The sequence below is a fragment of the Cyphellophora attinorum genome (genome assembly GCF_001299255.1).
Source record: "Cyphellophora attinorum strain CBS 131958 chromosome Unknown Contig5, whole genome shotgun sequence".
Lineage (NCBI taxonomy): Eukaryota > Fungi > Ascomycota > Eurotiomycetes > Chaetothyriales > Cyphellophoraceae > Cyphellophora > Cyphellophora attinorum.
In genome coordinates, this window is record NW_017253233.1 from 1161453 (window position 1) to 1183567 (window position 22115).

Genomic DNA, 22115 nt, shown 5'->3' on the forward strand with positions numbered 1-22115 from the left:
ACAGAACAGAAGCATGAGATCACCGATGGGGTGGATGGATGTCAAAGAGGAACACAGAGGGGGTTGATGATGCGGTGGGATCGGTCGCTTACTGAGAGAGAGTCATCAAAATCTCTGGCAAGAACTCTGGTGGGCTTGGGCCAAGCAAAGCCCGTTTTCTTCGAGCACGGAGCCTGAATGTGCCGCGGGCCTACATGGGCCGTCATGGACTGCGTGCCAGCGTTGAGCAATGCCAATGTTGAGCCTCGCGCCAGGGTTCTTTCTAGTCGCACATAATACGTCCCTGTCACAGTTGCCCCATATAGACCGCAAATTGCACTGAGAAGCAAGAAGTGAACCTTTCGAACGCCTTTCGTCGTTTTTTGGCCAAACAACGCCACGGCAGATAATCTCTAGATCAAATCCCGCTATCCCATGTGTACTCGTCGCAGAGAAAATCAAGTCAGCACCCGTGCCGGAACGCCGTTTCTGTATGCCAGCCCACCCGAACCAAATGTCGTCGAGGTGGATTATTAATTTTCCATCGAAATATCTATCAACCCACATATGATGCTCGTGATGCGCTGCTCGGCGTGGCTCTGTCCTTCGCACCTCGAGCAACAATCCCTTACTCGTTATAATGGTACACGAAATAATTCGGCAATCCCCAACTCTTATACCCCAACCGACTCGCCATCTTCGCAAACCCTTCCGTCTCGATCAGGTTATAGAACGGAAATGGCGGGAACATCGCTCCATCCCGATGGACCTCCGCCTTCACCATCAATGCCGTCCCGCCCACCCCGTCCAGACTCATAATCGAGCGGGGATCGTTGTCCGGCTCTCGAATTGCGCCCTTGGTGAGCATCGCCATCAGGGTGCGGTAGGTAGGCATATCTTGGTATCCCTCAAGGAGAATATCGTCCTTGCCCATAGTTGAAGCGAGGCGTTTCGCTGTGGTGGAGTCTTGCCATGAGTTATAGTCGTAGGGTCGAACACCAGGTGTGCCGTCTTCTTCGGTGAAGCGCTGGAAGCAGTTCGGGACGATAATGGCCTTGTCGTGTGAGGTGAGGTCTTGGATCAAATCGGTTGGTGTTTCAACGATGTCGCTGTCGAGCCAGAGGATCCAGCTGGTGGACGGGCCCATCGTGGTAAACAGCAGCGAGTTGCGTGCTTGCGACATGGCTGCTCGACGGGGCTTTTGATTCTGCATTTTGTGTCGTTCGGCTTCGTCTTGGGAGGTCAAGGGCATTTCGAAGTCTTGACGAAGGATGGTCACGGACTGGAAGCGTTGTGGTTCAGGCCCGGACTGCGTGGCCTTGATGGCATCGTTGAGGGCGGCCGTGGCGGCATCTCCGTCTTTGGTCTTGGGCGTGATAAAGCCGAGGGAAATGTGCTCGTGTGGGTAGGATAGACGGACGAGGTTGGCCCAGTATTCGGGGTAGAAGCGGGCGAGGGGTGTCAGGATGAGGATCTTCTCGGAGTGGGCGAGCGGGTTGGCGGATGCGCTCAAATTGTTAAGCTGATAGTGCACCACTGGAGGGGGCCGTCGCTTGCCAGAGGGGTCATTGTTTCGTAGCTTGCGGAATGCGGATGTGGGTGGTGAAAGAGGATTTTGCGCGGCTGCGTCCGCTTTTCGTTTGCGGACAAGTTGGTAGGGGTCGTATGAATTGGAGGTGAGTGTGAAGAGAAAGTATAGGATGCCGACGCCGAGGACGAGAGCGAGAATGTACGTCCGATTGTTGGTCGGCCGCTGCCGCATATCGAAATAGGGCATGGGTGGACGTGTGGTGGAAGAGGTTGAGGCTACACAAGGAACCTATCTGCACACGGATCTGAACATGGCCAGCAGTCGGAGTCCGGTTGTGGCAGACGATATGGTGTAGCTACCTCGATGAAGGAGCAATGATCAAAGAATCGGTCTAATGAGCGTGTAAAGAGAAGATATGAGTGTAGTAGCAGGGGACTGCGCGAAGTTGGAAGTTACTTTGCTCCTTCGTGAGTCTGAAGACCACAAGTTTCTTTGAACCGTTATGGCTCCACACTTGCCATTTGCGGTGCACTGCTGAAGTACTCTAATCTATGCGATTCCTCCTTGCCTGCCCTCGATCAGACAATTTCATTACACGGGAAACTGCTAGCGATGTTACAGCGGTATATTGTGACAATCCTCTTGAGGTGATCTAGAACTGAAGTGATCTGTTGATCCGATGCGATGACTACTCCTGAATAGCTCTGCGCGGGAGCTCAAGCCAACTCTGCCAACGATCGTCTAACGTGTCAACAATCTGCTCGATCAACCATTTCCCGCCAGGTCCGTAGTACCAGACATGGCGGCCGCGATGTAGAAGCACCGCGTAGTTTGCTAGGATGACCAGCGCATGAGGTTTCTGCTCAACCAGCATCTGCCTGAACACTGGCGAACACACAAGGGGCCATGCAATGACGGCCTGGATCATCTGTGGTTTGGGTCCCGTGGAGATGGCGGATTGAGCGTTGAAGACCCGTCGTAGGTAGAGCGCAGCTTCGGCACAAGCTCGATATGATGCCGTGTCTGAAGCTAGGTCGTCGATCAGCTTGTTCAGCGCGTCGCACTCCGATCCTACTGGACTGGTCTCCTGCACGATCAGACGAGTCACTTCCAGCGGCCGCCCGAGCGGAGTATTTTCCAGCAGGTGTTTTGTTTGATCTACAACGGCAGTCAGACCGGAGCAGATCTCCAGGGCGACCGTGAAGCGCCGAAGGAAGCCGCCAAAATCTGAGCCATGATTGAGGAGTGGATCGCAGAGCAGATACACACTTAGCAAGGAAGTGAAGAGGAACATTTCGACTGCATTGTCGGGAGCCGGAGTGAGAACAGTATGCGCCTTGTTAAAGATCGAAAGAGCTCTTGTCTGCAGTCCCGCAGCTTGGTCTTGGTAGAAGGGTCGTGAGTTCGAATCACAAGTGGTGCTCAGATGGAGGGCGGAAGTGGCTAGAGCCATATGCATGAGGTAGGGCGTCTTCATTGCAGAGCTCATGTAGATCTCTAGTGGCAAGTTGTCCGGCAAGCCGTTGATCGGCCCAGTAAAGGCCGGGTTGCTGAGGTTCTGGAACAGCTCAAGGTGGTTGAGATTGACACTATACGCATCGTCGCCATCATCTGGGGATGCGAGTGGGGAGCCATGGCGAGGTGATGGAGCCCTCGATACGTGTTGAGATGAGCCTGACGAGATTTCGTGGATATGAAGATCGGGCGGGAGAAGCGAACTTTCTTCGAGGAAGGAACACTGGACCTCCGCCGAAAAGCAGTGGCTACACGCCGGTCGCTGTTGATCGCACTATGGTAAGGGTGAGCCATTGTACTTTTTCTGGGCTGCGAGACCTACTCGGATGTGCCCTGTCGCCAGTCAGGGACGCTTCCAGACGTGAAAGTGCTATACTTACTCCGCTTGCAATCCCGACATCCAGCACGGGATTTCTTGTGCGGCCGTCGTGACATGTCCTGAATGGCAAATCTGGTAGTTTCGACAGTGATACATTGGCTGATCACAATACAACTTCCTTGCATCAGGTGCTATTACCTCTGATCTCAGGTCTCTTCAGATATGAAGTGGGTCACTCAAGGCGCCAGGCAGCCTTCATTCCGACGTCGTGTGCGAAGTACCCACTCCTTGAGCGACAACAATGCCTGGCCTCGTCCGTGGTTGTAGCTTTGTCATCGTCATCTACCATAAACGTCGATACGAAGATTTAAGTTGTCCGCATTCAAGGCCGTGTATGGCATCAGTGCCCTCGTTTTTGCAACAGCTCCGAAATCAGAAGCAGGAAGGTGGCATGCCTGAAACAGCTAGAATCCTCAAGCCAGGCGAAATTCGAATGTTCTGCATCGACTCGGAGTTTGGCTTCTGTACTGCAAATGAACCACAAGATGTAGACGCAAGATGAGCCTCGATGACAAGACACCTGCAAGCCAGTACGCGTCTCGTCGCCATTCGCAAATCTAGTACGCTAGTCTGACGCAGAGTTCATCATGACAACTGGAATAGCCAAAGACTTCCCTGCAGACTCAACTTCCCAGGAAGGACATTGGAACGACTTCGGCATTGAGACATGTGAGACCTCGTCTGGTCTGCGTCGAACATGGTGAGTCTGGAGGTAGTGTACGCTGAGCGCCTTCAGGCCCTCCACTGACTACGAAGAAACGTGTCGATAAGGTTGCAAGCCCATACTACCTCAACGACTACCCGAGACTCATCTACGTAACGCATCATCCCTTCCTGTCCACGGGTACCTCATCAACGTCATGCCATTGCCAAAGCTTCCGTTCAGCATCAGCGGAGGCTGCAACTGCCAAGCCGTCCGCTACGAGATTTCCGTACCTGCATTCGAAGACAGAGCTCTAAACTGCTACTGCACGCCCGGCAAGGAGCGCGACGATCTCCGACTCCCGACCGTACTCGCCTGCCAGTGCAATGATTGCCGTGCCGCAACTGGAAGCATACTCCCGGGCTTCTTGGTCGCCGAATCATCGACCGTCCAAGCATCATCGCTACCTCGATCTGGCGCAGAGCAGCGGGAATGGGTGGACTCATTTAAGTTGTTCGATCCAAACAACCAAAGCCTTGAACAGACCTACCTTTCGGTGTATAACTCCTCACCAGGTCGCTTCCGGTGGTTCTGCTCACGATGTGGAACTCCGCTTGCATACTCGGTTGATGCATCCTTGATTCCGAAGGAATGGAAGTGGCCCAAAATGCTGGACATCGTTCTCGGTACCGTGGATCGCAAGGATCTCAAGCACGAGTACATGAGGCCTGAAAGGGCGGTGTGGTGCCACTTCAGTATCCCTTGGATCAGAGACATGCTCACGGCGGGCCTCAAGGAACTTACGCTTCATCCATTGACCAAAATTGATAAAGTGATGGGAGAGGATGTTGAGGACGACCTCAAGATGCTCCGTGAGTTGAAGTCGAGAACATGAGTGAACAAGCTGGCAGAGGTCAATGCAGGCACTGCATTGAAAATCACCGGGAGCTCGTCAGAGAGCACAGTTGAGCGCAGCCACAATTGTTGGTCAAAACACGTCAAAGCTGCTGTCTCGAACACAGTATGGGCTCCCGCGCTTCTCAAGTGGCAAGGTACATGGTATGTAGGGCATTGTGAGGGCATTGTGAGGGCATTGTGAGGGCATTGTGAGGGCATGGTGAGGGCATGGTGAGGACTGCTCCGCGGATCCGACGGCTCTTCGGCCGAGGAGAATGAAGGTCGAGATACGAAAAGATGAGAGTTTTGCGGGGTGAACTTGCAGGCTCGGCGGGCATGACCTACTAATGCAGCGCTATTGCAGGCTTAGGGAATATCCTGCTACGGTCGACTCGCTGGTGAAAGGCCTACTGCATGTAGGGACTGCGTAGTAGACTGTTACAGCCAGCCAACCAAATTCGCCGTTCAGGTACACGAATGCGCATACTACTGCGGTTGGTGATTGTGGTGTACTGAGATATTCGGCTGGAGATATCTGCCCCAAAATGCTGCTGGCAAGTTCTGCTTGCCTCGTGACCATCTGAGAAATTTCGATTATCACGGCTATCGCCGTGGTTTGAATCGCAATCACGTCTTGATGACTTGCTTTCTGTGAAAGCATATAGCAGGCAGCTCCAGTTCCGACTGGACGGGTCAGATCGGAGAGCCGCAGGCCTCGTGTACGAGAGTTTGTACCTTATCCAATGTCGTCAGTACGTACCGACTTCTACACTGCCACGCAGGCATTCGAGTTGTGGCGTAAATGCATTCTCTCACCGAGCGATCCGTACATCGAAAACGATCTGGCAACGGCTGGGATCGCGTCGTCAGTCTAACCTCATTGCAGGCACCCATGATGCCAACCGCACTACTGCTGTACTGCAAATTGCAGTCTCTGGAGGCCTCGGCGTTAACCATCAACGTTTACTGCTGCCCCACCTGGGATAGTATGAGCCTGCCTCTGTTCACCGCGGTGACAGGCTGGACCTACAGGCTCGGCAGAGGACTGCACACAAACAAATGACCAAAACAAAGTGCTGAGGTTTGAGATAGATGCAGTTCATCGACATTGACCAGTCCTTCTGCTGCCAGTGATCGTTTGCATAAAACTTGTCTTGCCATTCATTTACATTCACGTTGCCATTAGCCACCACAGTCATTGTGCTTCTGGCAGTTGAGGCTCCATGACTTTTGTGCAGCACCAATAGGCACCTCAGTGGATATCTTCAGGTGACGAGTCAAGCCACTTCCGCTTAGCCTGTCGAGCCTAAATCAGCCAAAGACATCATCGCCATGGACATCGAGCAGTGGAGAAATGATGTAGCGAAGAAGATGGCGGAAGAAGACATGGAACGAGGTAAGCCCGAGCCTGCCTTCCTCCTTGCGTTCTCGCACGCGTCTTTTTCGAGACCGTTCGATGCTGCGCACAATATAAGTTGTGCTTGGAAGATCCATAGAACAGAGAGGCATCTCTACCAGACGTTGTGCCTCTCCCATGTTCCCTGCAGTGTAGTGGCTTGGGACTCGGGATAAACCCTGAGATGAATCGTCTGAAACGCAGGGACTTCTTCCACCTTTCCATGTGGTTTTATGTCCCGCAGTTTCAAGAGCGAAATTATACAGGCGTTCATCTGAGTCCGGGCTATTCATAACTCGTGGTTGGCGCACGGGGCACGGCTTTTGCCTGAGCTTATCCGCTTGAACCGCCCATTTTCACTGGGCGAATCGTTGATCTTTGCCTCCATCAGCCAGCTCAAACCAATTCAATTCTGACGTTGGCGTAGATCGCATCGCTCGCCGCAGTAGCGACTTGAGAGACTCCAGTTTCGGTCCGGCTGACCAACAAGAAGGTCGCCCCCCTCTATTCGCGTCCAAGCGCACTCGAGAGGAATTAGAACTTGAAGACGCTCTCTTTCCCAGCCGTCGCGATCAGCACGTCTCTGAACTATTCCACGCTCGAGACTCTCTTCGACGCGCTCAGCATACACCACTACCACCATCACCTACCGTCGAGACAACAGCTACTGCGCAGCCAATTCCGATTCCTACTGGTCGTCAGGCCTGTCCACGCAACAATCCTGTGTTCGACCCAGAGCGATTCCCTAGAACTGCACCAATCTGCACCCCAACTACCGGCCGTCCAGACAACCATCTGAAGATCCGCAACATCTTCACCGAGAGTCCTCCTCCTCCTACTCCTCGTCCGATCAACCGCGATTTGTCCTTCGGAAGCTCCCCTTTCACCAAGGCAGACAGCACTCTCATGTTCAATATGTCGGAAACATACATCCCCACCTCGCCGCTGTCTGCCCAACATCCTCGTGCTTTCGCTCCGCCACAAACAAAGCGAAAGACACATGTCCGCCAGACCTCCCGAAACATGCAGATGAGCCTGCCAATGGGCAAGTACTACCCTACACAGTACAACCGCCACGCTGCCGCCGCCACGCCGTCCGCTGCCGGCACTCCAAGCCCAGCAATCGTCGTCAACGCGCCAGGACGCCAACCCGCTTCTCCTGTGCCTCCGTTCCGGAAGCACCTCGACAGCTCCGCCCGCCACCACCACCGCCCACAACGCTCCCATGGCGACCGGTGAACCAGGCTCGCCGCGCCTCGAGCCCCTCCACAGTCCTCGTGGGCCCGTCAGGCCTCTGGCTTTGGAGCTGGAAGAGCCAACCGACTACTTCGCTGTCAAGCGCGGCGGCAAGCCCTCTCCCGCTGGCTCTCCCGGTGCTGTCAGCACGCGCAGCGACAAGTCTTCTGGCGGGGAGAGTAGCGGGAAGAGAGGCGGGAATTGATGTGGAGGAAACGGAGGAAGATTGAGCCAGGACATTCGTTTCGCTTTTTCGCGATTTTGCTTTCACTTTTTTCTTTTGTCACAAAATACCACCACAGCATGCATATGCATAGCATACCTTGAGCCAATCTGCTCGGTGTGGGCGTTTTCTTGGGATCAATAGGCAGCAAGTTTGCTGCAAAAGTCGCGTCCGGGAGGGCGCTGGGATCAGTATGATAGTTATGGTAGCTTTTAGGCTACTGGAAATGAAAATGGAATGATTCCTCTCGATTTCCTGCTTCTCTGAATACCTTCTACTCCGATTTCCTGCAGAGCAATAGAAACAGAGCACGAATCACGGTCGAAACCAAAATACGAATTACGCAGGAAACAGAGCAGAAACTACACCCTCTAGACAGCCATGACCCGAGCTTCTAAGCTGATTCATCCAATCGCCACAATAGCTGTGACATGAATCTCGAAATATGATGACCTGGGCTTCAGAGTAGTCGCTGCCACTATCTGCATGTCAGAAACGCCATTGCCCAGTCTGCTGTGGTCGCTCCGCCGGTGCCCGCCTCAGCATCACAAACGCTGCTGCCTGCTATGGTACAGACCTGCGAGATTTGCACGCCCTCCACCAGAGACAGTAGTTCACAAGAAACAAGAAGTTGTACAGCAGAACTCAGACCATGACTAGCGGAGAACAATTCTATACGCGTAAGCTAAACCGCTTCCATCAAAGCCCTTCGCAAAGCGAGGCCCGATTTGATTCAGGTTGGATGCTGGGTCCTTGGCACAGTCGCTGTCCAGGTAAAGATTCGAAGCGACTGGCAAGTAATTTCGCTGCTGTTGGCGCAGTTCAATGCTGCGCGAGAAGGACGGACTCCGATGGAGTCAGAATAGATGTGGAATTGCGAGTTCGCAAGGCACGATCCTGGAAAGAATGATATATAAATCTAAGTGCTCGGTGGCATGCGGCCAACTTCTCCTGCCCAGGCATCGACGCCGATCTATGAGCGTCTTGTAGCAGTGCTGCATCACAGACAGAGACCGAAGCACAGAAGCACAGCGTTCCCTTCTGGCTAGCGGACAGAGCAGTCCTACCCACAATTTGAACAGCACACCACCAACCTCCTACCCAAGATCCACCATGGCCAAACTCAAGCCCATCACCGGCACAGAATACTTCCTCTGGAAATACCTCCCCTCCATCCCTCTGGCCGCGGCCTTCCTCGCCGCCTTCCTCATCGTCACCACCATCCACCTGACCCTCACGATCCGCACCAAGACCCACTTCAACCACATCCTCGCTATCGGCGGCCTCATGCAGGTCCTCGGCTACGCCGCCCGCATCTGGGCGCACTTCTCCACCGATACCATCCCGCCGTACATCATGCAGTCCTGCTTGATCATCCTCGCGCCCGTGTTGTATGCTGCGAGCGTGTATATGTGCTTGAGCAGGATTATAAGGAGTTCGGGAGGGGAGAGGTTGAGTTTGGTGCGGCCGAGGTGGATCACACGGGTGTTTGTGCTGGCGGATTTCGCGACGTTGAATGTGCAGGGGAATGGGGCTGGGTTGACGGGGAGTGATACAAAGGCGGTGGCGAGGGCGGGACAGTGGATTGTGATTGCCGGGTTGGGAATACAGGTTGCGACGGTGGGGTTTTTTGTGTTGGTTGCGGTGGTGTGGCATAGGCGGATGGGGAGGTGGGTGAGGGCTGAGGAGAGGATGGAGGTGGAGTTGGTCAATGACGGCCAGGCGATGGGTGATGGAAGCATGGAAGGGCAGTCGATGCCGTCGGAGCTGCCGCCATGGAGGACCGGGTTGTGGATGTTGTATATCTGTAGTGCCTTGATTGGGGTGAGGAGTGTGTTCAGGCTGGTTGAGTATGTGCAGGGGCCGGAAGGGTATCTGCTGAGCAGAGAGTGGCCGACCTACTCTTTGGATGGCAGCCTGATGCTGCTTCTGCAGATTGTGTATGTGATCTGGTTCCCGAAGGACTTCAAGGTGGAGATGAGTGACCGGAGGAAGAAGTGGATGCGGTTGTTGAAGTGATCGGAACAGTTAGGACTACACGCGATGGCTCGTATGTAGGTCGCTTTCCGATGGCGGGCTGCTTCTTGATTGGAATGTACTTTAGCTATGTCTGGTATTTAGGGAGAATGCAGTAGCCGGGCAGATTGTGCATGATGTCAGTCTGTGACCACGTCAGCTCTCCTCGAAGAGGTCGGGTCATCAATGAACTTGGACTGCCTCCGTGAACGCAACAGCGGGTCAGGAGGTCTATTCTCCTAGGACATGCTCCCCTCGTTATCGGCGAGGAGATCCATGACTGAGTGACATTTGCTGAGCTCATCGAGATGTCGGGCGATTAGCAACAGTAAGGGCAATCCGCCGTCGCACGCAGTGGAGGACTTGCTGCCTCGTCAGTGCGCATAGCAGAGTATCATCACGCTTCGACTTCCGCCTTTCGCTTGCGGGCGTGACAGCAGCTATTTATCCCTCATTCAAATATGAGAGATAGGGCTCGGGAAGGTCGCGACATTAAGGTTCGGATTCCCGATCGTGCTGGTTGTTATCACATCAATGGCCCCGTCTGGCTTGTAAGAGCGTCACCACCAAGCGGCCTCCATGTCAAATGGTACTTAGCACATCGTTCACCATTCCTTTCCAGGTATTCTTGCGTACTGTTCTCCCGAGAACGTGGTGTACGGAAGCACGCGGAGAACTCATCAATAAAATACTCCAGATTCCTGATCATACTGTCCTTCCAGAAGTGCCGCATCGCGATGCAAGAATAGCTTAACTGGAGTCAACACTACAGCATCTTTGCCACAACGGAGCACATGATTCGTTTCCTATGCCTTTTCTGACAACTCTGCGTATTCTGAAGTGTATTCTGCTGCAAGGCGTCCAAGTACGAGGATGAGATGATGCAGTCCCGCGTCCTGTGACGCTTCTGCTCAAATCCGAATGCATGGAAGCCGTGTTGCTCCCGAAGGCTGAGCTTCCTCGCTTACTCTGCCCTGCAGGAACAGAGCTCTGGCCATGCACAAGCGACGCGAGTTCAAACAGGCGGACATTTTGGCAGGAAAAGTCGATTGGAGAATAGGCTCAAAGATTTTCAGGATTGACAGTGCTGATATCGGATTGAGATTGGCGTAAAGTGTGGCTGAGCCCACGGGTAATTCAACACCGATGATGAACCTGCAAAGTCCACCCCACGCTCACCATCACAACCGCTCTAGCCTACCACAGTACACCGCTCCTACCAGCTTGACGAACCGACCCTCATTTTGCACGTTCACAGCAGCGGCTTATTCCTTCCCCTTCCTCTGTACATGCGTAGCTTCAACAGCAGATCGCAGTCAGATCCGGAACATCCTATATATGGCCACCGCTCTCCCACTCACGCCACCACGCTCCTCTCGAAATCGCTATGCCGCCCCCTGACGCCATGAGTCGCCCTGGAGAAGACTTCGATGCCTTCTTCGACCTCAAGAATGCGGCAGACCCTAATGACACGTCTCTGCTGGACGTGAAGTACACTCAAGCACCTATACTACCTATCTCACCCCTATCGGCGACCCAGAACGAATTCAACTTCACCTACAACAACCCATATACAGCGCAGTCACTCACCGCCCCTCTCATACACGACCTGCCCACACCCAGTCAGAGCTCAAGTTCGCCCGAAACGCGGTCGAGCACAGATCTGAGGCTAAGCGGCGAAACCTTACGCGATGACCCAGTACTTATCGCCGCGCGGCCGCTGAAACGCAAACTATCCCCAAATGACAACACTGGCATCGTACGACAGCGGGAGGCACCACCTCCGGTTGCCAAGAAGAGGCCACACAACATAATCGAGAAGCGTTATCGAGCCAATCTAAATGAGAAAATTGCAGAATTGCGAGACAGCGTACCCAGCTTACGGAGCACGAAGAAGGCCAGAGGCAGCAAAGATGCCTCAGCAGGCGAGAGCGATGATGAAGACCTCGACGGACTTACTCCAAGCAACAAGCTCAACAAAGCCTCTATCCTCACCAAGGCAGTGGAGTACATCCGACACCTTGAATTCCGCACTAAGCGTCTCGAGGATGAGAACCGATCGCTGAAAGAGCGATTGGAAACGCTCGACAAAGTCATAGCGCAAGGCGGCCATGATTCTCAGCGAACGACAGCGTTCACTAGCGACTCAGTCATCGAAGGTGGAGTCGTGGCGGAGACATCCGGCGATGATGCCACCCCGGAAGAAGAGGAAACCAAGCCATCTGCACCTGTGCAGGGTTTAATCCCTATTCCTGACTCCTGGCGCCGAATGCGCGAAAACTCGTCACAGGAGCACTACGGGCACGTCTATCACACAGGCGCGCGGAGGTCCATGCTCAAGGGCAAATGGCCGACTCGTGTGATGCTAGGCTCTCTGGCTGGCCTGATGGTCATGGAGGGCTTCTCGGAAAGTGAGCAGGCCTCCGAGTCTGGCCAAAAGGGGCTCTTTGGCATTCCGCTTGAACTTCTCGACGGCTGGGAATTCCTTTCCTCGCCGCGGATCTACCTGTCTGCCTTCGCCGAATTCTGTCGTGCAGGTGGTGTATTGCCACTTGTGAAAGGATTCGTGGCTTTGACAATTGTGGCTTTCCTCATGTTTGCATACTTGTTCAACTCCAAGCCACCACCCAAAGATGATGTCGAGCATGAGGCAGTCTGCGCGGATCAAGCTCCTGGTCCGGCGTCACCTATCGAGGTCCGACGTACAGCATGGAGTACGAGCATGCAAGTCCTCCGGCTGCCTCATCACAGCTTCTTCTCTGAATGGGTTGCTGTTACGACTGCATGGCTCAATTACACCATCAAGTATGTTTTCGGCCTCAAGGTGTTCGCTGGGCCCATGGAGGACGATGCTGCTCGCATAAAAGCGTGGGACATCGCTATCGACGCGCAGTTGGCCGGCGGTGACACAGAAGTGAGCAGATCAAGAGTTGTTCTGACAAGCTTTGGCTCAGGCACGTTACCACAGACACCAGTCCGCATGATGCAGAAAGCTCTTCACTGTCGGCTGCTTCTCTGGAACGTTGGCGCGAAGTCAAGCTTCACCTTCCGAATGTGGAATGCTCTCGGGCGATATGTTGCCAACCGGGAATGGCAGATAGCTCGCCGTCTGCAAGAGCAAGCCAGCCCTCGCGATGCTGATCGGCTTCCAAGCAACTTGGCGGCCTTGCTTGCGATGGAGTGCGATGAGGTCATGACAGACATCGTCGTTCAGAGAGCTTATAACCTCATGTACGATCGACCCACGTACGAGCAATCTGAAGATCGTCTCATGGATGTTGTCGTCGAAGATCATGGCATCAGGTCTCCACTGGACGCGGTTAGTGCCTGGCGATCCACCATTGCTTTGAGAAGAGCTTTCGAGACTTCTATGCAATGTCCCGGAGAGTTGGACATCCTACAAGAAGACCTGTCCCTTGCATTGAGAATCGCACCTCCTGGCTCGGCAGCTCAAGTGCGCGCGCTTGCCGGGCAGGCACTCTTCGGCGCTGCAAACAGAGGTGCCTTCCACCTCAGGGCGGCTGAGATTGTATCGACTCACAGCTCCGGGACCCATTCACCAACAAGTCCGGGACATCGCGGACCTTTCTTCATCGACTCGTCGACACCGGCGTCAGCTCGACCTGATGTCGACAATGTCCTTCACTGCGCCAAAGCCCTCATCATTCTCGATGGAGAGCAAGATCCAGAGAAGGCGCGCGCCACTTTTGCCCAACAGTTCATCCAGAACAGCACGCACACGACACTGCTGACTGATGCTGCTGTCAAGCATGTTCTGGCCAGGCTACCTGTGGACATTGAGGCGAGCTCAATATCATTGCAAGCAGAATCTACCACACATAGCTGTTCAATGAGCCCGGTGATGCTGGCTCAGCAGAGAGAAGACAGTCGATGATGAGCAACGACACTGGATATGAGACTATGAGTGAAGCATAGGGCGAATCGGCCTTGTGTGATGTTCAAACGGAGTCATTTGTAAATTACAATATTGGCATAAGAGCACTTGCTCTGCGATTGATGTGCCTTTTTGAGCACTCTTTTGAGGCATTTCCAGGTGGAGGCTGTGGCGCCTAGGACTCGGATCGAGCAGCGCTCATCCATCATACATACATAGATATGATATGCGCACACGTGCTAAGGTACTTTCCAATAATTTCCTAAACCTTTGAGCAATCTCTTCGTCCACTCCATAGGTCTCACAGTGTCTTGCGTTTTTCCGCCGTTGTGTGTGCAAAGGCCTCGTGCACCGCTTGCCAAGCACTCAGGCACTCAGTGGACCGCGAAAGCGCTTTCTTTTCGTCATGACAGATGTAAGGTAGGTTTACCTCGACCCTGCCTCTGAATGTTCCCCTGCTCATGAACATGCAGCTCCCGGCGTCTTGCTAGGTGCGAGTTGTGTGCCGTAATCAAGGATGCCAGTCGAAGTCATGTGCATGACCCGGCCTCTGTCGCTTTACAACACAGCTCGATAGGCTCTACCTCAAGCTGGCCATTTCTCACCCTCTCTGGCGCGGAAGCGGCCAGTTCCCACACAGCATGGAGTTGAACGAAGATGAGAAAGCAATGTGGGATGTTGGGGTCTTCGATGCACATTGCCACCCGACCGACATCATGGCCTCTGTCCAGGATATTGCTAAGATGCACGCACGTGTTCTGACAGTCATGGCCACGCGACGAGAAGATCAGCCATTGGTCGTGGACTCGGCGAAGAAGTACTTGCTAGAAGACAAGGTCCAGTACGACAGCGAAAACTATCGAGGTGTAGTGCCGGCTTTCGGTTGGCACCCGTGGTTTTCGCACCAGATGGTCGATGACAGGGGCGCTCAGCCCCACGACCAAATCGACATTATCAGTCACTACAAATCTGTCCTGATTCCACAGCCGGACGGCGATGATGAATTTCTTCGAAGCATCCCCAAGCCACTTTCGCTCAGCCACTATCTGCAGGCGACCGCTCAGAGATTAGAGCAATTCCCTTTTGCGCTTGTAGGTGAGATTGGGCTCGATCGCGCGTTTCGACTGCCCAAAGGAGAATTTCTCAATCCTGACGAAGTGCTCGAGAAGACTAAGAGTACTGTCCAAGAGCATACACCGGGCTCGCGCGAGGGCAGGCCGCTCACACCATATCGGGTGAACCTTGAGCATCAGAAAGCGATACTGAAGGCACAACTTCAGCTCGCTGGCAAGTATCGGAGGCCGGTCTCCGTTCACAGTGTGCAGACGCACGGGGTTGTCTTCGACTTGCTGTCTGAGCTATGGGAGGGTCATGAACGACTGTCGAAACGACAGCGGAAGAGACGCCAAAGCAATAGCAACACCGAGGCGAAGAGTGATGTGATGGAGGTCGACGATGCCGAAAAGCCGCTTCCATATCCACCGCGCATCTGTATGCACTCTTACTCCGGTCCTCCGGAGGCTCTGAAGCAGTACCTCGGAAACACCGTACCGGCCGACGTGTACTTCTCATTTTCGATTTGCATCAACTTCTCAACACCAGCAGCAGCGAAGGCAGAGACGGTGATCAGAGCTGTTCCTGCTGAGAGAATACTGGTGGAGAGTGACCTGCACTGCGCTGGCGACCGAATGGATCAGCTGCTGAAAGAGATCGTGGTGAAGATCTGCGAGATTCGTGGATGGGGGCTCGAGGAGGGTGCTAGGCAGCTGAAGCAAAACTGGGAGAAGTTCGTTTTTGGATGATTAGCTGGCTGGACCTCACCGCCTATTGCGTTTGCTTACCCCGATGAGCACCAAGTCTGAAGGTGAATGGATTGCCAGCCTCCGACTGTTGCGAGCCATGGGCACTGCGCCGCCTTGTTTCGTTTGCGTCTGCACGCTTTCGAGAGTGAAGGGCAAGCGTTGTCTCCAGGCTGGGAGTAGCAAACGAGATCGTTTGCAAGGAATGCTGCGATGCTATATGCGTTGTCTTCGGTCGCGAGAGATTCAGATCTCGAGAGCAAGCCGGAAAGCCTTAACACTACGATTCCTGCACCATCCATCACGACTTGCAAGTCGTCAAGTCGGAACAGGAAGCAGACCAGCATGGACGACGAGGATCGTGTGGTTTGGCACTCTGGTCGACCTTCAGAGGATGAAGTCGCAACGACCGCATCCAGCAGCCACGGACCGCTAGGACCTCTGTGGCCTTCAGTAGCAGAGAAGGCATCTATGTTCACCACCGCAGGCTGGACGAATCCTTGGGAGCGCATTCAAGCAACAACGAGCCTCGAGCCCAAATACCGACACCTCGAGGGTCCAACGCTCTCCGACCGAACAAAATTGTATGCTGCCACTGACGCTACCCACGAAGACGACTCCACCGCAACTCGTATCTTGGAGGCCAAAGTCAATGCTGAGATGGCGTATCAGTACACGCTTCTCGCATACATCCTCGCAGTGGACGGCAGACAGAAGAACAAGTCGTACGCAGCGATCTTGCAAGCTCGTGTCGATAGATATAAGTATCGTCTCACTCGATACCGATGGGAGAAGCTCTTTAAGGCGACCAACGATGTGGAGGGCTCACGCGCAGTGTACATGGACGAGATCAAGGATGAGACGGCCAGTTCGAACAATCGACGAACTCTGTATCGGACTGTCGTGCAGTGGTTGGAGAAGCATGATGAAGTTTTCCGGAACATGAAGAAGGGATGGGCGAAGTGTCGATATGTGACAGAGCGCGTCTTCCAGGAGGTCGTGCTGTTCACCGCGGAGTTGTGCGAGGAGAGAATGGAATTGGAGAGAGTGTATCGGGAGAAAGCTGGGAAGCCACCGGCATTCCATCAGGGCAACTGGACTGGACCTTTGAGGGAGAGTGATTGATCAGGGCGTTGATGATGAATTGGTCTATGTGCGATCTTGCCTCTTGAGAGCACTTGCTGTTGCCTTCTTCGCGAACATGGATGCTGCGTGACGGTCTCGAGAACGGCATGGATGGGTTTGCTTGGTGATTATCTTGGATACTGGGGCGACTTTGGAATGAGAGAATCACGTCGACAGGGTCACCATCTTCTTGGAAGTCCATTGTAGTAGCATTGAAGGACAAGCAGGCTATGACCAGCAAACGAGCCACCTCTGGAAGGACAACATTGCAACAATCTTGCCGCTTCGACAGCAAACACCTTGAATTATTATTGATTATGACTATTCAACATTCAGCATTATACATCAATGTGCTTCTTGACGACCCATAATACACTTCATGTCTATCAATGCCGGCCCTCACAAGTGGCATCAATAGATGCTAAGTCCTAGCCGTATGGGAAATGGGGTCTCTACGATTCTGCCTGACAGATCAAGGCAAGTCAATAACGCCAGAATGCACGTCACTGCTTGAGAGGCAGCAGTAACGTTCCTAACAACATTTGGAATGCTCTTCACTATGCTGGAACACCATTAGTGCCTCTCTTTGCTGAAGTCTACCAAGCATGACTGCCTATATAAAGATATGGCGATGGTCACGCTCTCTGTGTCTGCATCCTTGTGCCGACTACGACGACGACGACACTCTCGAACAGGAAGCAGAACAGTAACTTTCTCGCATCTCACCGCGCGCTTCCGCTTCCTGTCCGGCCATGGACTCATCCTGGACAATGGAGGACAACGCAATCAACGAAGACATCGTCGAGAGCATCGAGGTCGACGATCCACTACCAGCAGAAAGCCCACAGCCACGGAGGGACTCGCGCTCCACAGTCTCTCCCAGTTCTCCAGAGACGTTCATCAACCCCATTCGGGCTCTGATCAGAACAGCCACGAGAGAGGGCCGGGTGGTGGTCCTTGAGCACGGCGATCCCCAAGAAAAATACCACGACTACCCTCTCGAGATAATCGACCCAGCCTGGCTCAACCACCCTCAGGTGTACTACCGCAGAGGCACCAAAAACGAAATCTCCGAACACCTCACCGTCCTCCTACCCTCCATCATCGCCGTCGAGGACCCATACCCGCGAATCGAAGAACACGACTATCTATGGATCATGGACCAGGCGTACCTCCGCTGGGCGGAGCGGTGTAAGCGGTTCAAGATTGATAGGTCCATCAATCCGAGATTGGCTGAATTCATTGGCTGTTTTGATATACGGCCGGTTCCGGAGGGGCAGACGAGGTTTGGGGACGCGTTTGAGAAGTTGGTGGAGTATGTGGATCGGTGTTGTGTGGGCGCTGTCGAGGAGATGGAGAAGGTGAGAGCGCGGGAAGAAGTATTGTTTAGGGAGATGAAGCAGTGGACGGCGGAGTGGAGGGCGGAGCTGGAGTGGAAGGAGGAGGTGTGGCGGGTGAGGTATGAGTAGGATGGGCAGATTGAGCTGGTTGGAATCAGATTCAGGAGCCTTGTCGAGAGCGTTTCCAGGGACGTCGACGCTTCGGGAGATCAGGCATCCACAAGGCGACAAGGCAAATTGGGATGTCCCTCCATCCACATCGAGTACAGACAACAGAATGCCGTGGAGCGCATCACAGTCGACAGTCAAAAGATAGTTCTTACAAAAGCTGGATGTCTGGGCTCTGATTACCTGGGCAGTACATACGCTGTGCAGCTTCACAACTTCACCTGAATGGCATCTTCATCCTCACCAGTACACCTTCCTCGCCAACAATCACCTGGACTTGCCTTCATGTGACGTGCAGGTATGACTCACCCTAAGTCAAACAACTTCTGCCTCGCGCACCTGCTCAGATCGCTTTGTACCTTGTTGCAGGCTTGCTTGCACAATCTTTTCTCTTGCCCTCAGGACAAACCTTCTTTACTCTCAAAGACGGCTCAAGTAAATCGCAAACGTGCCCCTGTTCTACTTGAATAACATTTGACGCAGCCTGCAACTTCTTGCTTCCTGGCGCACCAAAAGCTTGTCGTACCGGTCTTGCGGTCTCGCCGACGGCTCTGGTCGAGATATAAATATCATCAAAGTAAGTGCGACCTGCCCGATCTTGACCATGCCCGTCTTCATACTGACCGACCGCTTCAGAAAGCCTCCCATGGCGTCCCAATGTCTCCGTCTTCCCCTGCTCAAGGACCTCGCCACCCCACCTCGACACCACCACCACTGCGACATCTCTCGTGGCACCTTCATGTACAACGACCTTGTCCTCCCATTTCCAGTTCCTGACGGCCTGGTCTCGCCCCACCACTACTCTGACGACCGCTTCTTTGCATACACCCATGTCCTCGCCGAGCGCGTCAACGACGAGATCTATGTCGCGGGTTCAGAGCGGCCGGAGAAGTCAGGGGCGTTCTACGTGGGTAACCTGTATGCGTCGTACGAAGTCGAGCACTGGCCGGGTGTTGAATTGCAGGTGCGATGGTCTGAATGGCTGGTCGAGACGATTGGAAGAGTACGAAGAGGCGCTGAGATAGCGGAGGTGCCGAAGGACTGCCGCCATCTGCTGAAGGCCACGCTGGAGGACGAGCTCGCGGGAAGGCAGTCGTGGTTCTTTCGGAACGTACGGTCCCTCGACACGCTCACGCCTATGCTGCGACAAATGGCTAAGGTCGCCCGAAATCCAGTTGACATGGTGATATTCAGACAGAATAACAAGCTTCATGTGCGATATGTGAATTGGCGCAACATCGGCGTGCGCCCCTATAACGAGGACGATGAGATTTGGAGGTACGATGACTTCAAGATCGACAAGAGACGAGGTCTGGAGGTTAGGTCCAAGGATCTGAAGACTTTGCTCAAATGCTACCGGCCAAGCGACAAGATCGTTTTGGGTGGTGTGTGCTTCGAGAAGAACGCGCCGACCGACGATGGCTGGTTGAAGGACCCTCTACCATTGCTTGCGCCATCGCCCACACCAGTGGCATCTGACAATCAGCAGCAAGAGCCTCGCCGGTCGCAAAAGAGGAAGCGCGATCGATCTGACAACGGCGGAAGTCGTCGCGGCGATGACAATGGTGTTGATGGCAACGCAATGGACCTCGACGAGCCAGCTGCAGCTTCGACTATTGCGACTCAGAGAGAGCATGTCGACAAAAGCGGAGGACCGAATCCCAAGAAGCCGAAACTTACAGCAACACCATACACCAACTTTCTGATCTCTCGCCTGAATGGCAACGCAAGAACGCCATCACCAAACAAGTCTGATACCCCAGAGACGGTGTTCTCAGGATCCACGATACCAGATCCGAACAGAGTGCGACGTCGGGATCTCCCCTCGAGGGCCGAGGACGAGATCCGACAAATCATTAGCTCTTCCGGCTCGCATCCTAGTCGTGAAGATCGGCAGACGAAGGACTCTAGAGACCAGATCAGCAAGGAGCAGGGAAGAAGTCCATCGAAGATACCCAAGGACCAGCCTCGTCCGAAGACTTTTGGTGAGGTCGAGGGCACAGAATCGTCTGGCGCTCAACGCAAACGTCCAGAGAGTAAGTCCACGGTGCCATCAGCTGCGGGCCAGAATGAGTCGAAAAAGAGGAAAGCTGCAGGCGAAGAGAAGTCGAGTGAAAACCCAGTTGCAAAGAAGAAAAAGGCCGAGACGATGCAGAGCGGAACTGCGACGACTGTGAACACGGCCACACCACCACGTCAGAGCGTGCCTGCTGCCGCTACACGAGTACTCACTGAGTCAACGGTTCCACAGTCCTCTGACGCAGGTTTCTCACTCAGAGCGCGCTCAGTCCCAGCACCCTCAATTCCAGCACCATCACTCCGAGCGCCGTCCCCACCAGACTCGACAGTCCCAGCGCCTTCCATACGAGCACCCGATTCAGATGCGCCAGCTCCACCCGTCCACCATTCACTTCCTGCAGCGCTTTCTGCCGGACCGATGTCTTCCGGAGCACCACGACCTCCAGCGCCAGATCGTGGATCAACCACCACCAATCCAGCAACCTCCTGGGCGCCGACTATCACACCAGTGTCTTTCAGAGTGCCTACTATACCTGCTCCGCCTCTCTCAGCGGCAGGCCCATCGACCTTGGTTCTGCCAGCACCAAATCAACCGACAGGGTATGTGTTAGCACCACCTCGACCACCTCAGCCGGCGTTTGAAAGACCAGCCTCAGTAGTCAACGCGGAGCCCAGAGCGCTTAGTGCACCCGCTCCTGCTCTTTCCGCAGCACCTCAAACAACGTCGGTTCGGCCGGTACCACATCGCTCGACAGGGCCTATGTCAGCACTGCCTCGATCACCTCAGGCGGTACCTCAAGGATCGTCCCTAACAGCCGACAGTGAGTCTGAAGCGCCGGGTACACCCGCAAGTCCTTTCGCAGTAGCATCTCAAACAACATCGGTCCTGCCAGCACCACGTGGCCCGATGGGCTCTCTGTTGGCACCACCTCATCCACCTCAGATGGCACCTGCAAGACCACCTCAAACAGCCGATGGCGAGTCGCATCTCCCTCCATACCGACGTCATCTAGATCGGCGCGCGGACTCCGAACAGCCGGGCCAGGGACAGGATCCTCCTTTACAGCAGTATGCACAACAGCCGATGGCTTTGATGGAGCTCGATCGTATTGGCAGGGACGGCCCTTGGCGTGCGTTCTATCCGCCCGCGCGGCGGTAGATCTCGACGTACTCTCAGGCGGATGGAGACAGGTGGTATGTTCGAGTGCTCGAGAGCTGCAAGGCTCTCTTAACCACCGCTTCGAGTGTCAGAAGGTGGGAGCCATTTCATAGGGCATCCGTACAACAATGGGATTCTATTGATGGAGTCTCTGGTCAGCATGCCGGCTCATTGCCCGTCCCTAGATTAAACTGGCCAATTGACGTTTTGCATTTCCAGCATCGAGATGGACACGCGGATTCAGGCAGGAATAGCTGTCGTATTGCGCTGAACCCATCTATACGCGCCCGAGGGACGCATGTGGGTAGGGTCCAGGCAATCGTAGTCTTACGAGACACGAGCACTGTGCGACAACCAGTCGGAGGGACGATTGTCTCGGCGGCTGCACCATGAGGGGTGTCACGGGGAGAGATTGAAGGAGAACTGAGCCGGAGGGAAGACTTAGGTGTTTAGTCCCAGAACAGTAATAGGTGGGAGTTTGGCGACTGGCGGGAGGCCGAGTCCGTGCCGAAGGCAAAATGAAGGCGTCCAGCAGTCCGCGAATGTCACCGATGGTGCGTCAACTTACGCTGTACTTAAGGCGGATACTAGAAGAGTGAAAGGTCACTGAAAGTCTCCACGCAATAACAAATTGAACATGATGCTTGAAAGGTCCCCGTGATTCGGTGCAGGTCCCAGCGTCCAGGGTCTTACGAAGAGGGGCTGGCTCTGGCGGCTTAGTGTAACATCCAGAACGTGTACAACACTAGAAACCCGAAGGATCCCTCCCTACCTAGCCTACCTAGCATTCGAGCT

General features: G+C 54.2%; 10 protein-coding genes across 10 annotated transcripts; 8 read left to right on the forward strand and 2 right to left on the reverse strand.

Moving 5' to 3' along the window:
- Window positions 1-607: 607 nt before the first annotated feature.
- On the reverse strand, window positions 608-1756 carry AB675_7110 (Mannan polymerase complex subunit mnn9; the record flags this gene model as incomplete). Its single annotated transcript, XM_018147454.1, has 1 exon — window positions 608-1756. The coding sequence occupies one exon, from the start codon at window positions 1754-1756 to the stop codon at window positions 608-610; it is 1149 nt and encodes a 382-aa protein (XP_018003307.1).
- A 442-nt stretch (window positions 1757-2198) lies between these two features.
- Window positions 2199-3460, reverse strand: AB675_7111 (uncharacterized protein; the record flags this gene model as incomplete). The annotated part of the gene is made up of 3 exons (XM_018147455.1): window positions 2199-3299; window positions 3348-3358; window positions 3406-3460. 3 exons carry the CDS (start codon window positions 3458-3460, stop codon window positions 2199-2201), a joined length of 1167 nt encoding a protein of 388 aa, XP_018003625.1.
- An 804-nt stretch (window positions 3461-4264) lies between these two features.
- AB675_7112 (uncharacterized protein) lies at window positions 4265-4942 on the forward strand (the record flags this gene model as incomplete). Its single annotated transcript, XM_018147456.1, has 1 exon — window positions 4265-4942. One exon carries the CDS (start codon window positions 4265-4267, stop codon window positions 4940-4942), a length of 678 nt encoding a protein of 225 aa, XP_018003491.1.
- Window positions 4943-6276: 1334 nt separating this feature from the next.
- Window positions 6277-7781, forward strand: AB675_7113 (uncharacterized protein; the record flags this gene model as incomplete). The annotated part of the gene is made up of 3 exons (XM_018147457.1): window positions 6277-6340; window positions 6768-7575; window positions 7631-7781. 3 exons carry the CDS (start codon window positions 6277-6279, stop codon window positions 7779-7781), a joined length of 1023 nt encoding a protein of 340 aa, XP_018003551.1.
- A 1131-nt stretch (window positions 7782-8912) lies between these two features.
- AB675_7114 (Protein RTA1) lies at window positions 8913-9818 on the forward strand (the record flags this gene model as incomplete). The annotated part of the gene is made up of 1 exon (XM_018147458.1): window positions 8913-9818. One exon carries the CDS (start codon window positions 8913-8915, stop codon window positions 9816-9818), a length of 906 nt encoding a protein of 301 aa, XP_018003361.1.
- Window positions 9819-11202: 1384 nt separating this feature from the next.
- Window positions 11203-13710, forward strand: AB675_7115 (Sterol regulatory element-binding protein 1; the record flags this gene model as incomplete). Its single annotated transcript, XM_018147459.1, has 1 exon — window positions 11203-13710. The coding sequence occupies one exon, from the start codon at window positions 11203-11205 to the stop codon at window positions 13708-13710; it is 2508 nt and encodes an 835-aa protein (XP_018003432.1).
- A 641-nt stretch (window positions 13711-14351) lies between these two features.
- Window positions 14352-15512, forward strand: AB675_7116 (Cut9-interacting protein scn1; the record flags this gene model as incomplete). The annotated part of the gene is made up of 1 exon (XM_018147460.1): window positions 14352-15512. One exon carries the CDS (start codon window positions 14352-14354, stop codon window positions 15510-15512), a length of 1161 nt encoding a protein of 386 aa, XP_018003233.1.
- A 342-nt stretch (window positions 15513-15854) lies between these two features.
- AB675_7117 (uncharacterized protein) lies at window positions 15855-16634 on the forward strand (the record flags this gene model as incomplete). Its single annotated transcript, XM_018147461.1, has 1 exon — window positions 15855-16634. One exon carries the CDS (start codon window positions 15855-15857, stop codon window positions 16632-16634), a length of 780 nt encoding a protein of 259 aa, XP_018003304.1.
- A 752-nt stretch (window positions 16635-17386) lies between these two features.
- On the forward strand, window positions 17387-18103 carry AB675_7118 (uncharacterized protein; the record flags this gene model as incomplete). The annotated part of the gene is made up of 1 exon (XM_018147462.1): window positions 17387-18103. The coding sequence occupies one exon, from the start codon at window positions 17387-17389 to the stop codon at window positions 18101-18103; it is 717 nt and encodes a 238-aa protein (XP_018003302.1).
- A 643-nt stretch (window positions 18104-18746) lies between these two features.
- Window positions 18747-21320, forward strand: AB675_7119 (uncharacterized protein; the record flags this gene model as incomplete). The annotated part of the gene is made up of 1 exon (XM_018147463.1): window positions 18747-21320. The coding sequence occupies one exon, from the start codon at window positions 18747-18749 to the stop codon at window positions 21318-21320; it is 2574 nt and encodes an 857-aa protein (XP_018003622.1).
- Window positions 21321-22115: the final 795 nt, after the last annotated feature.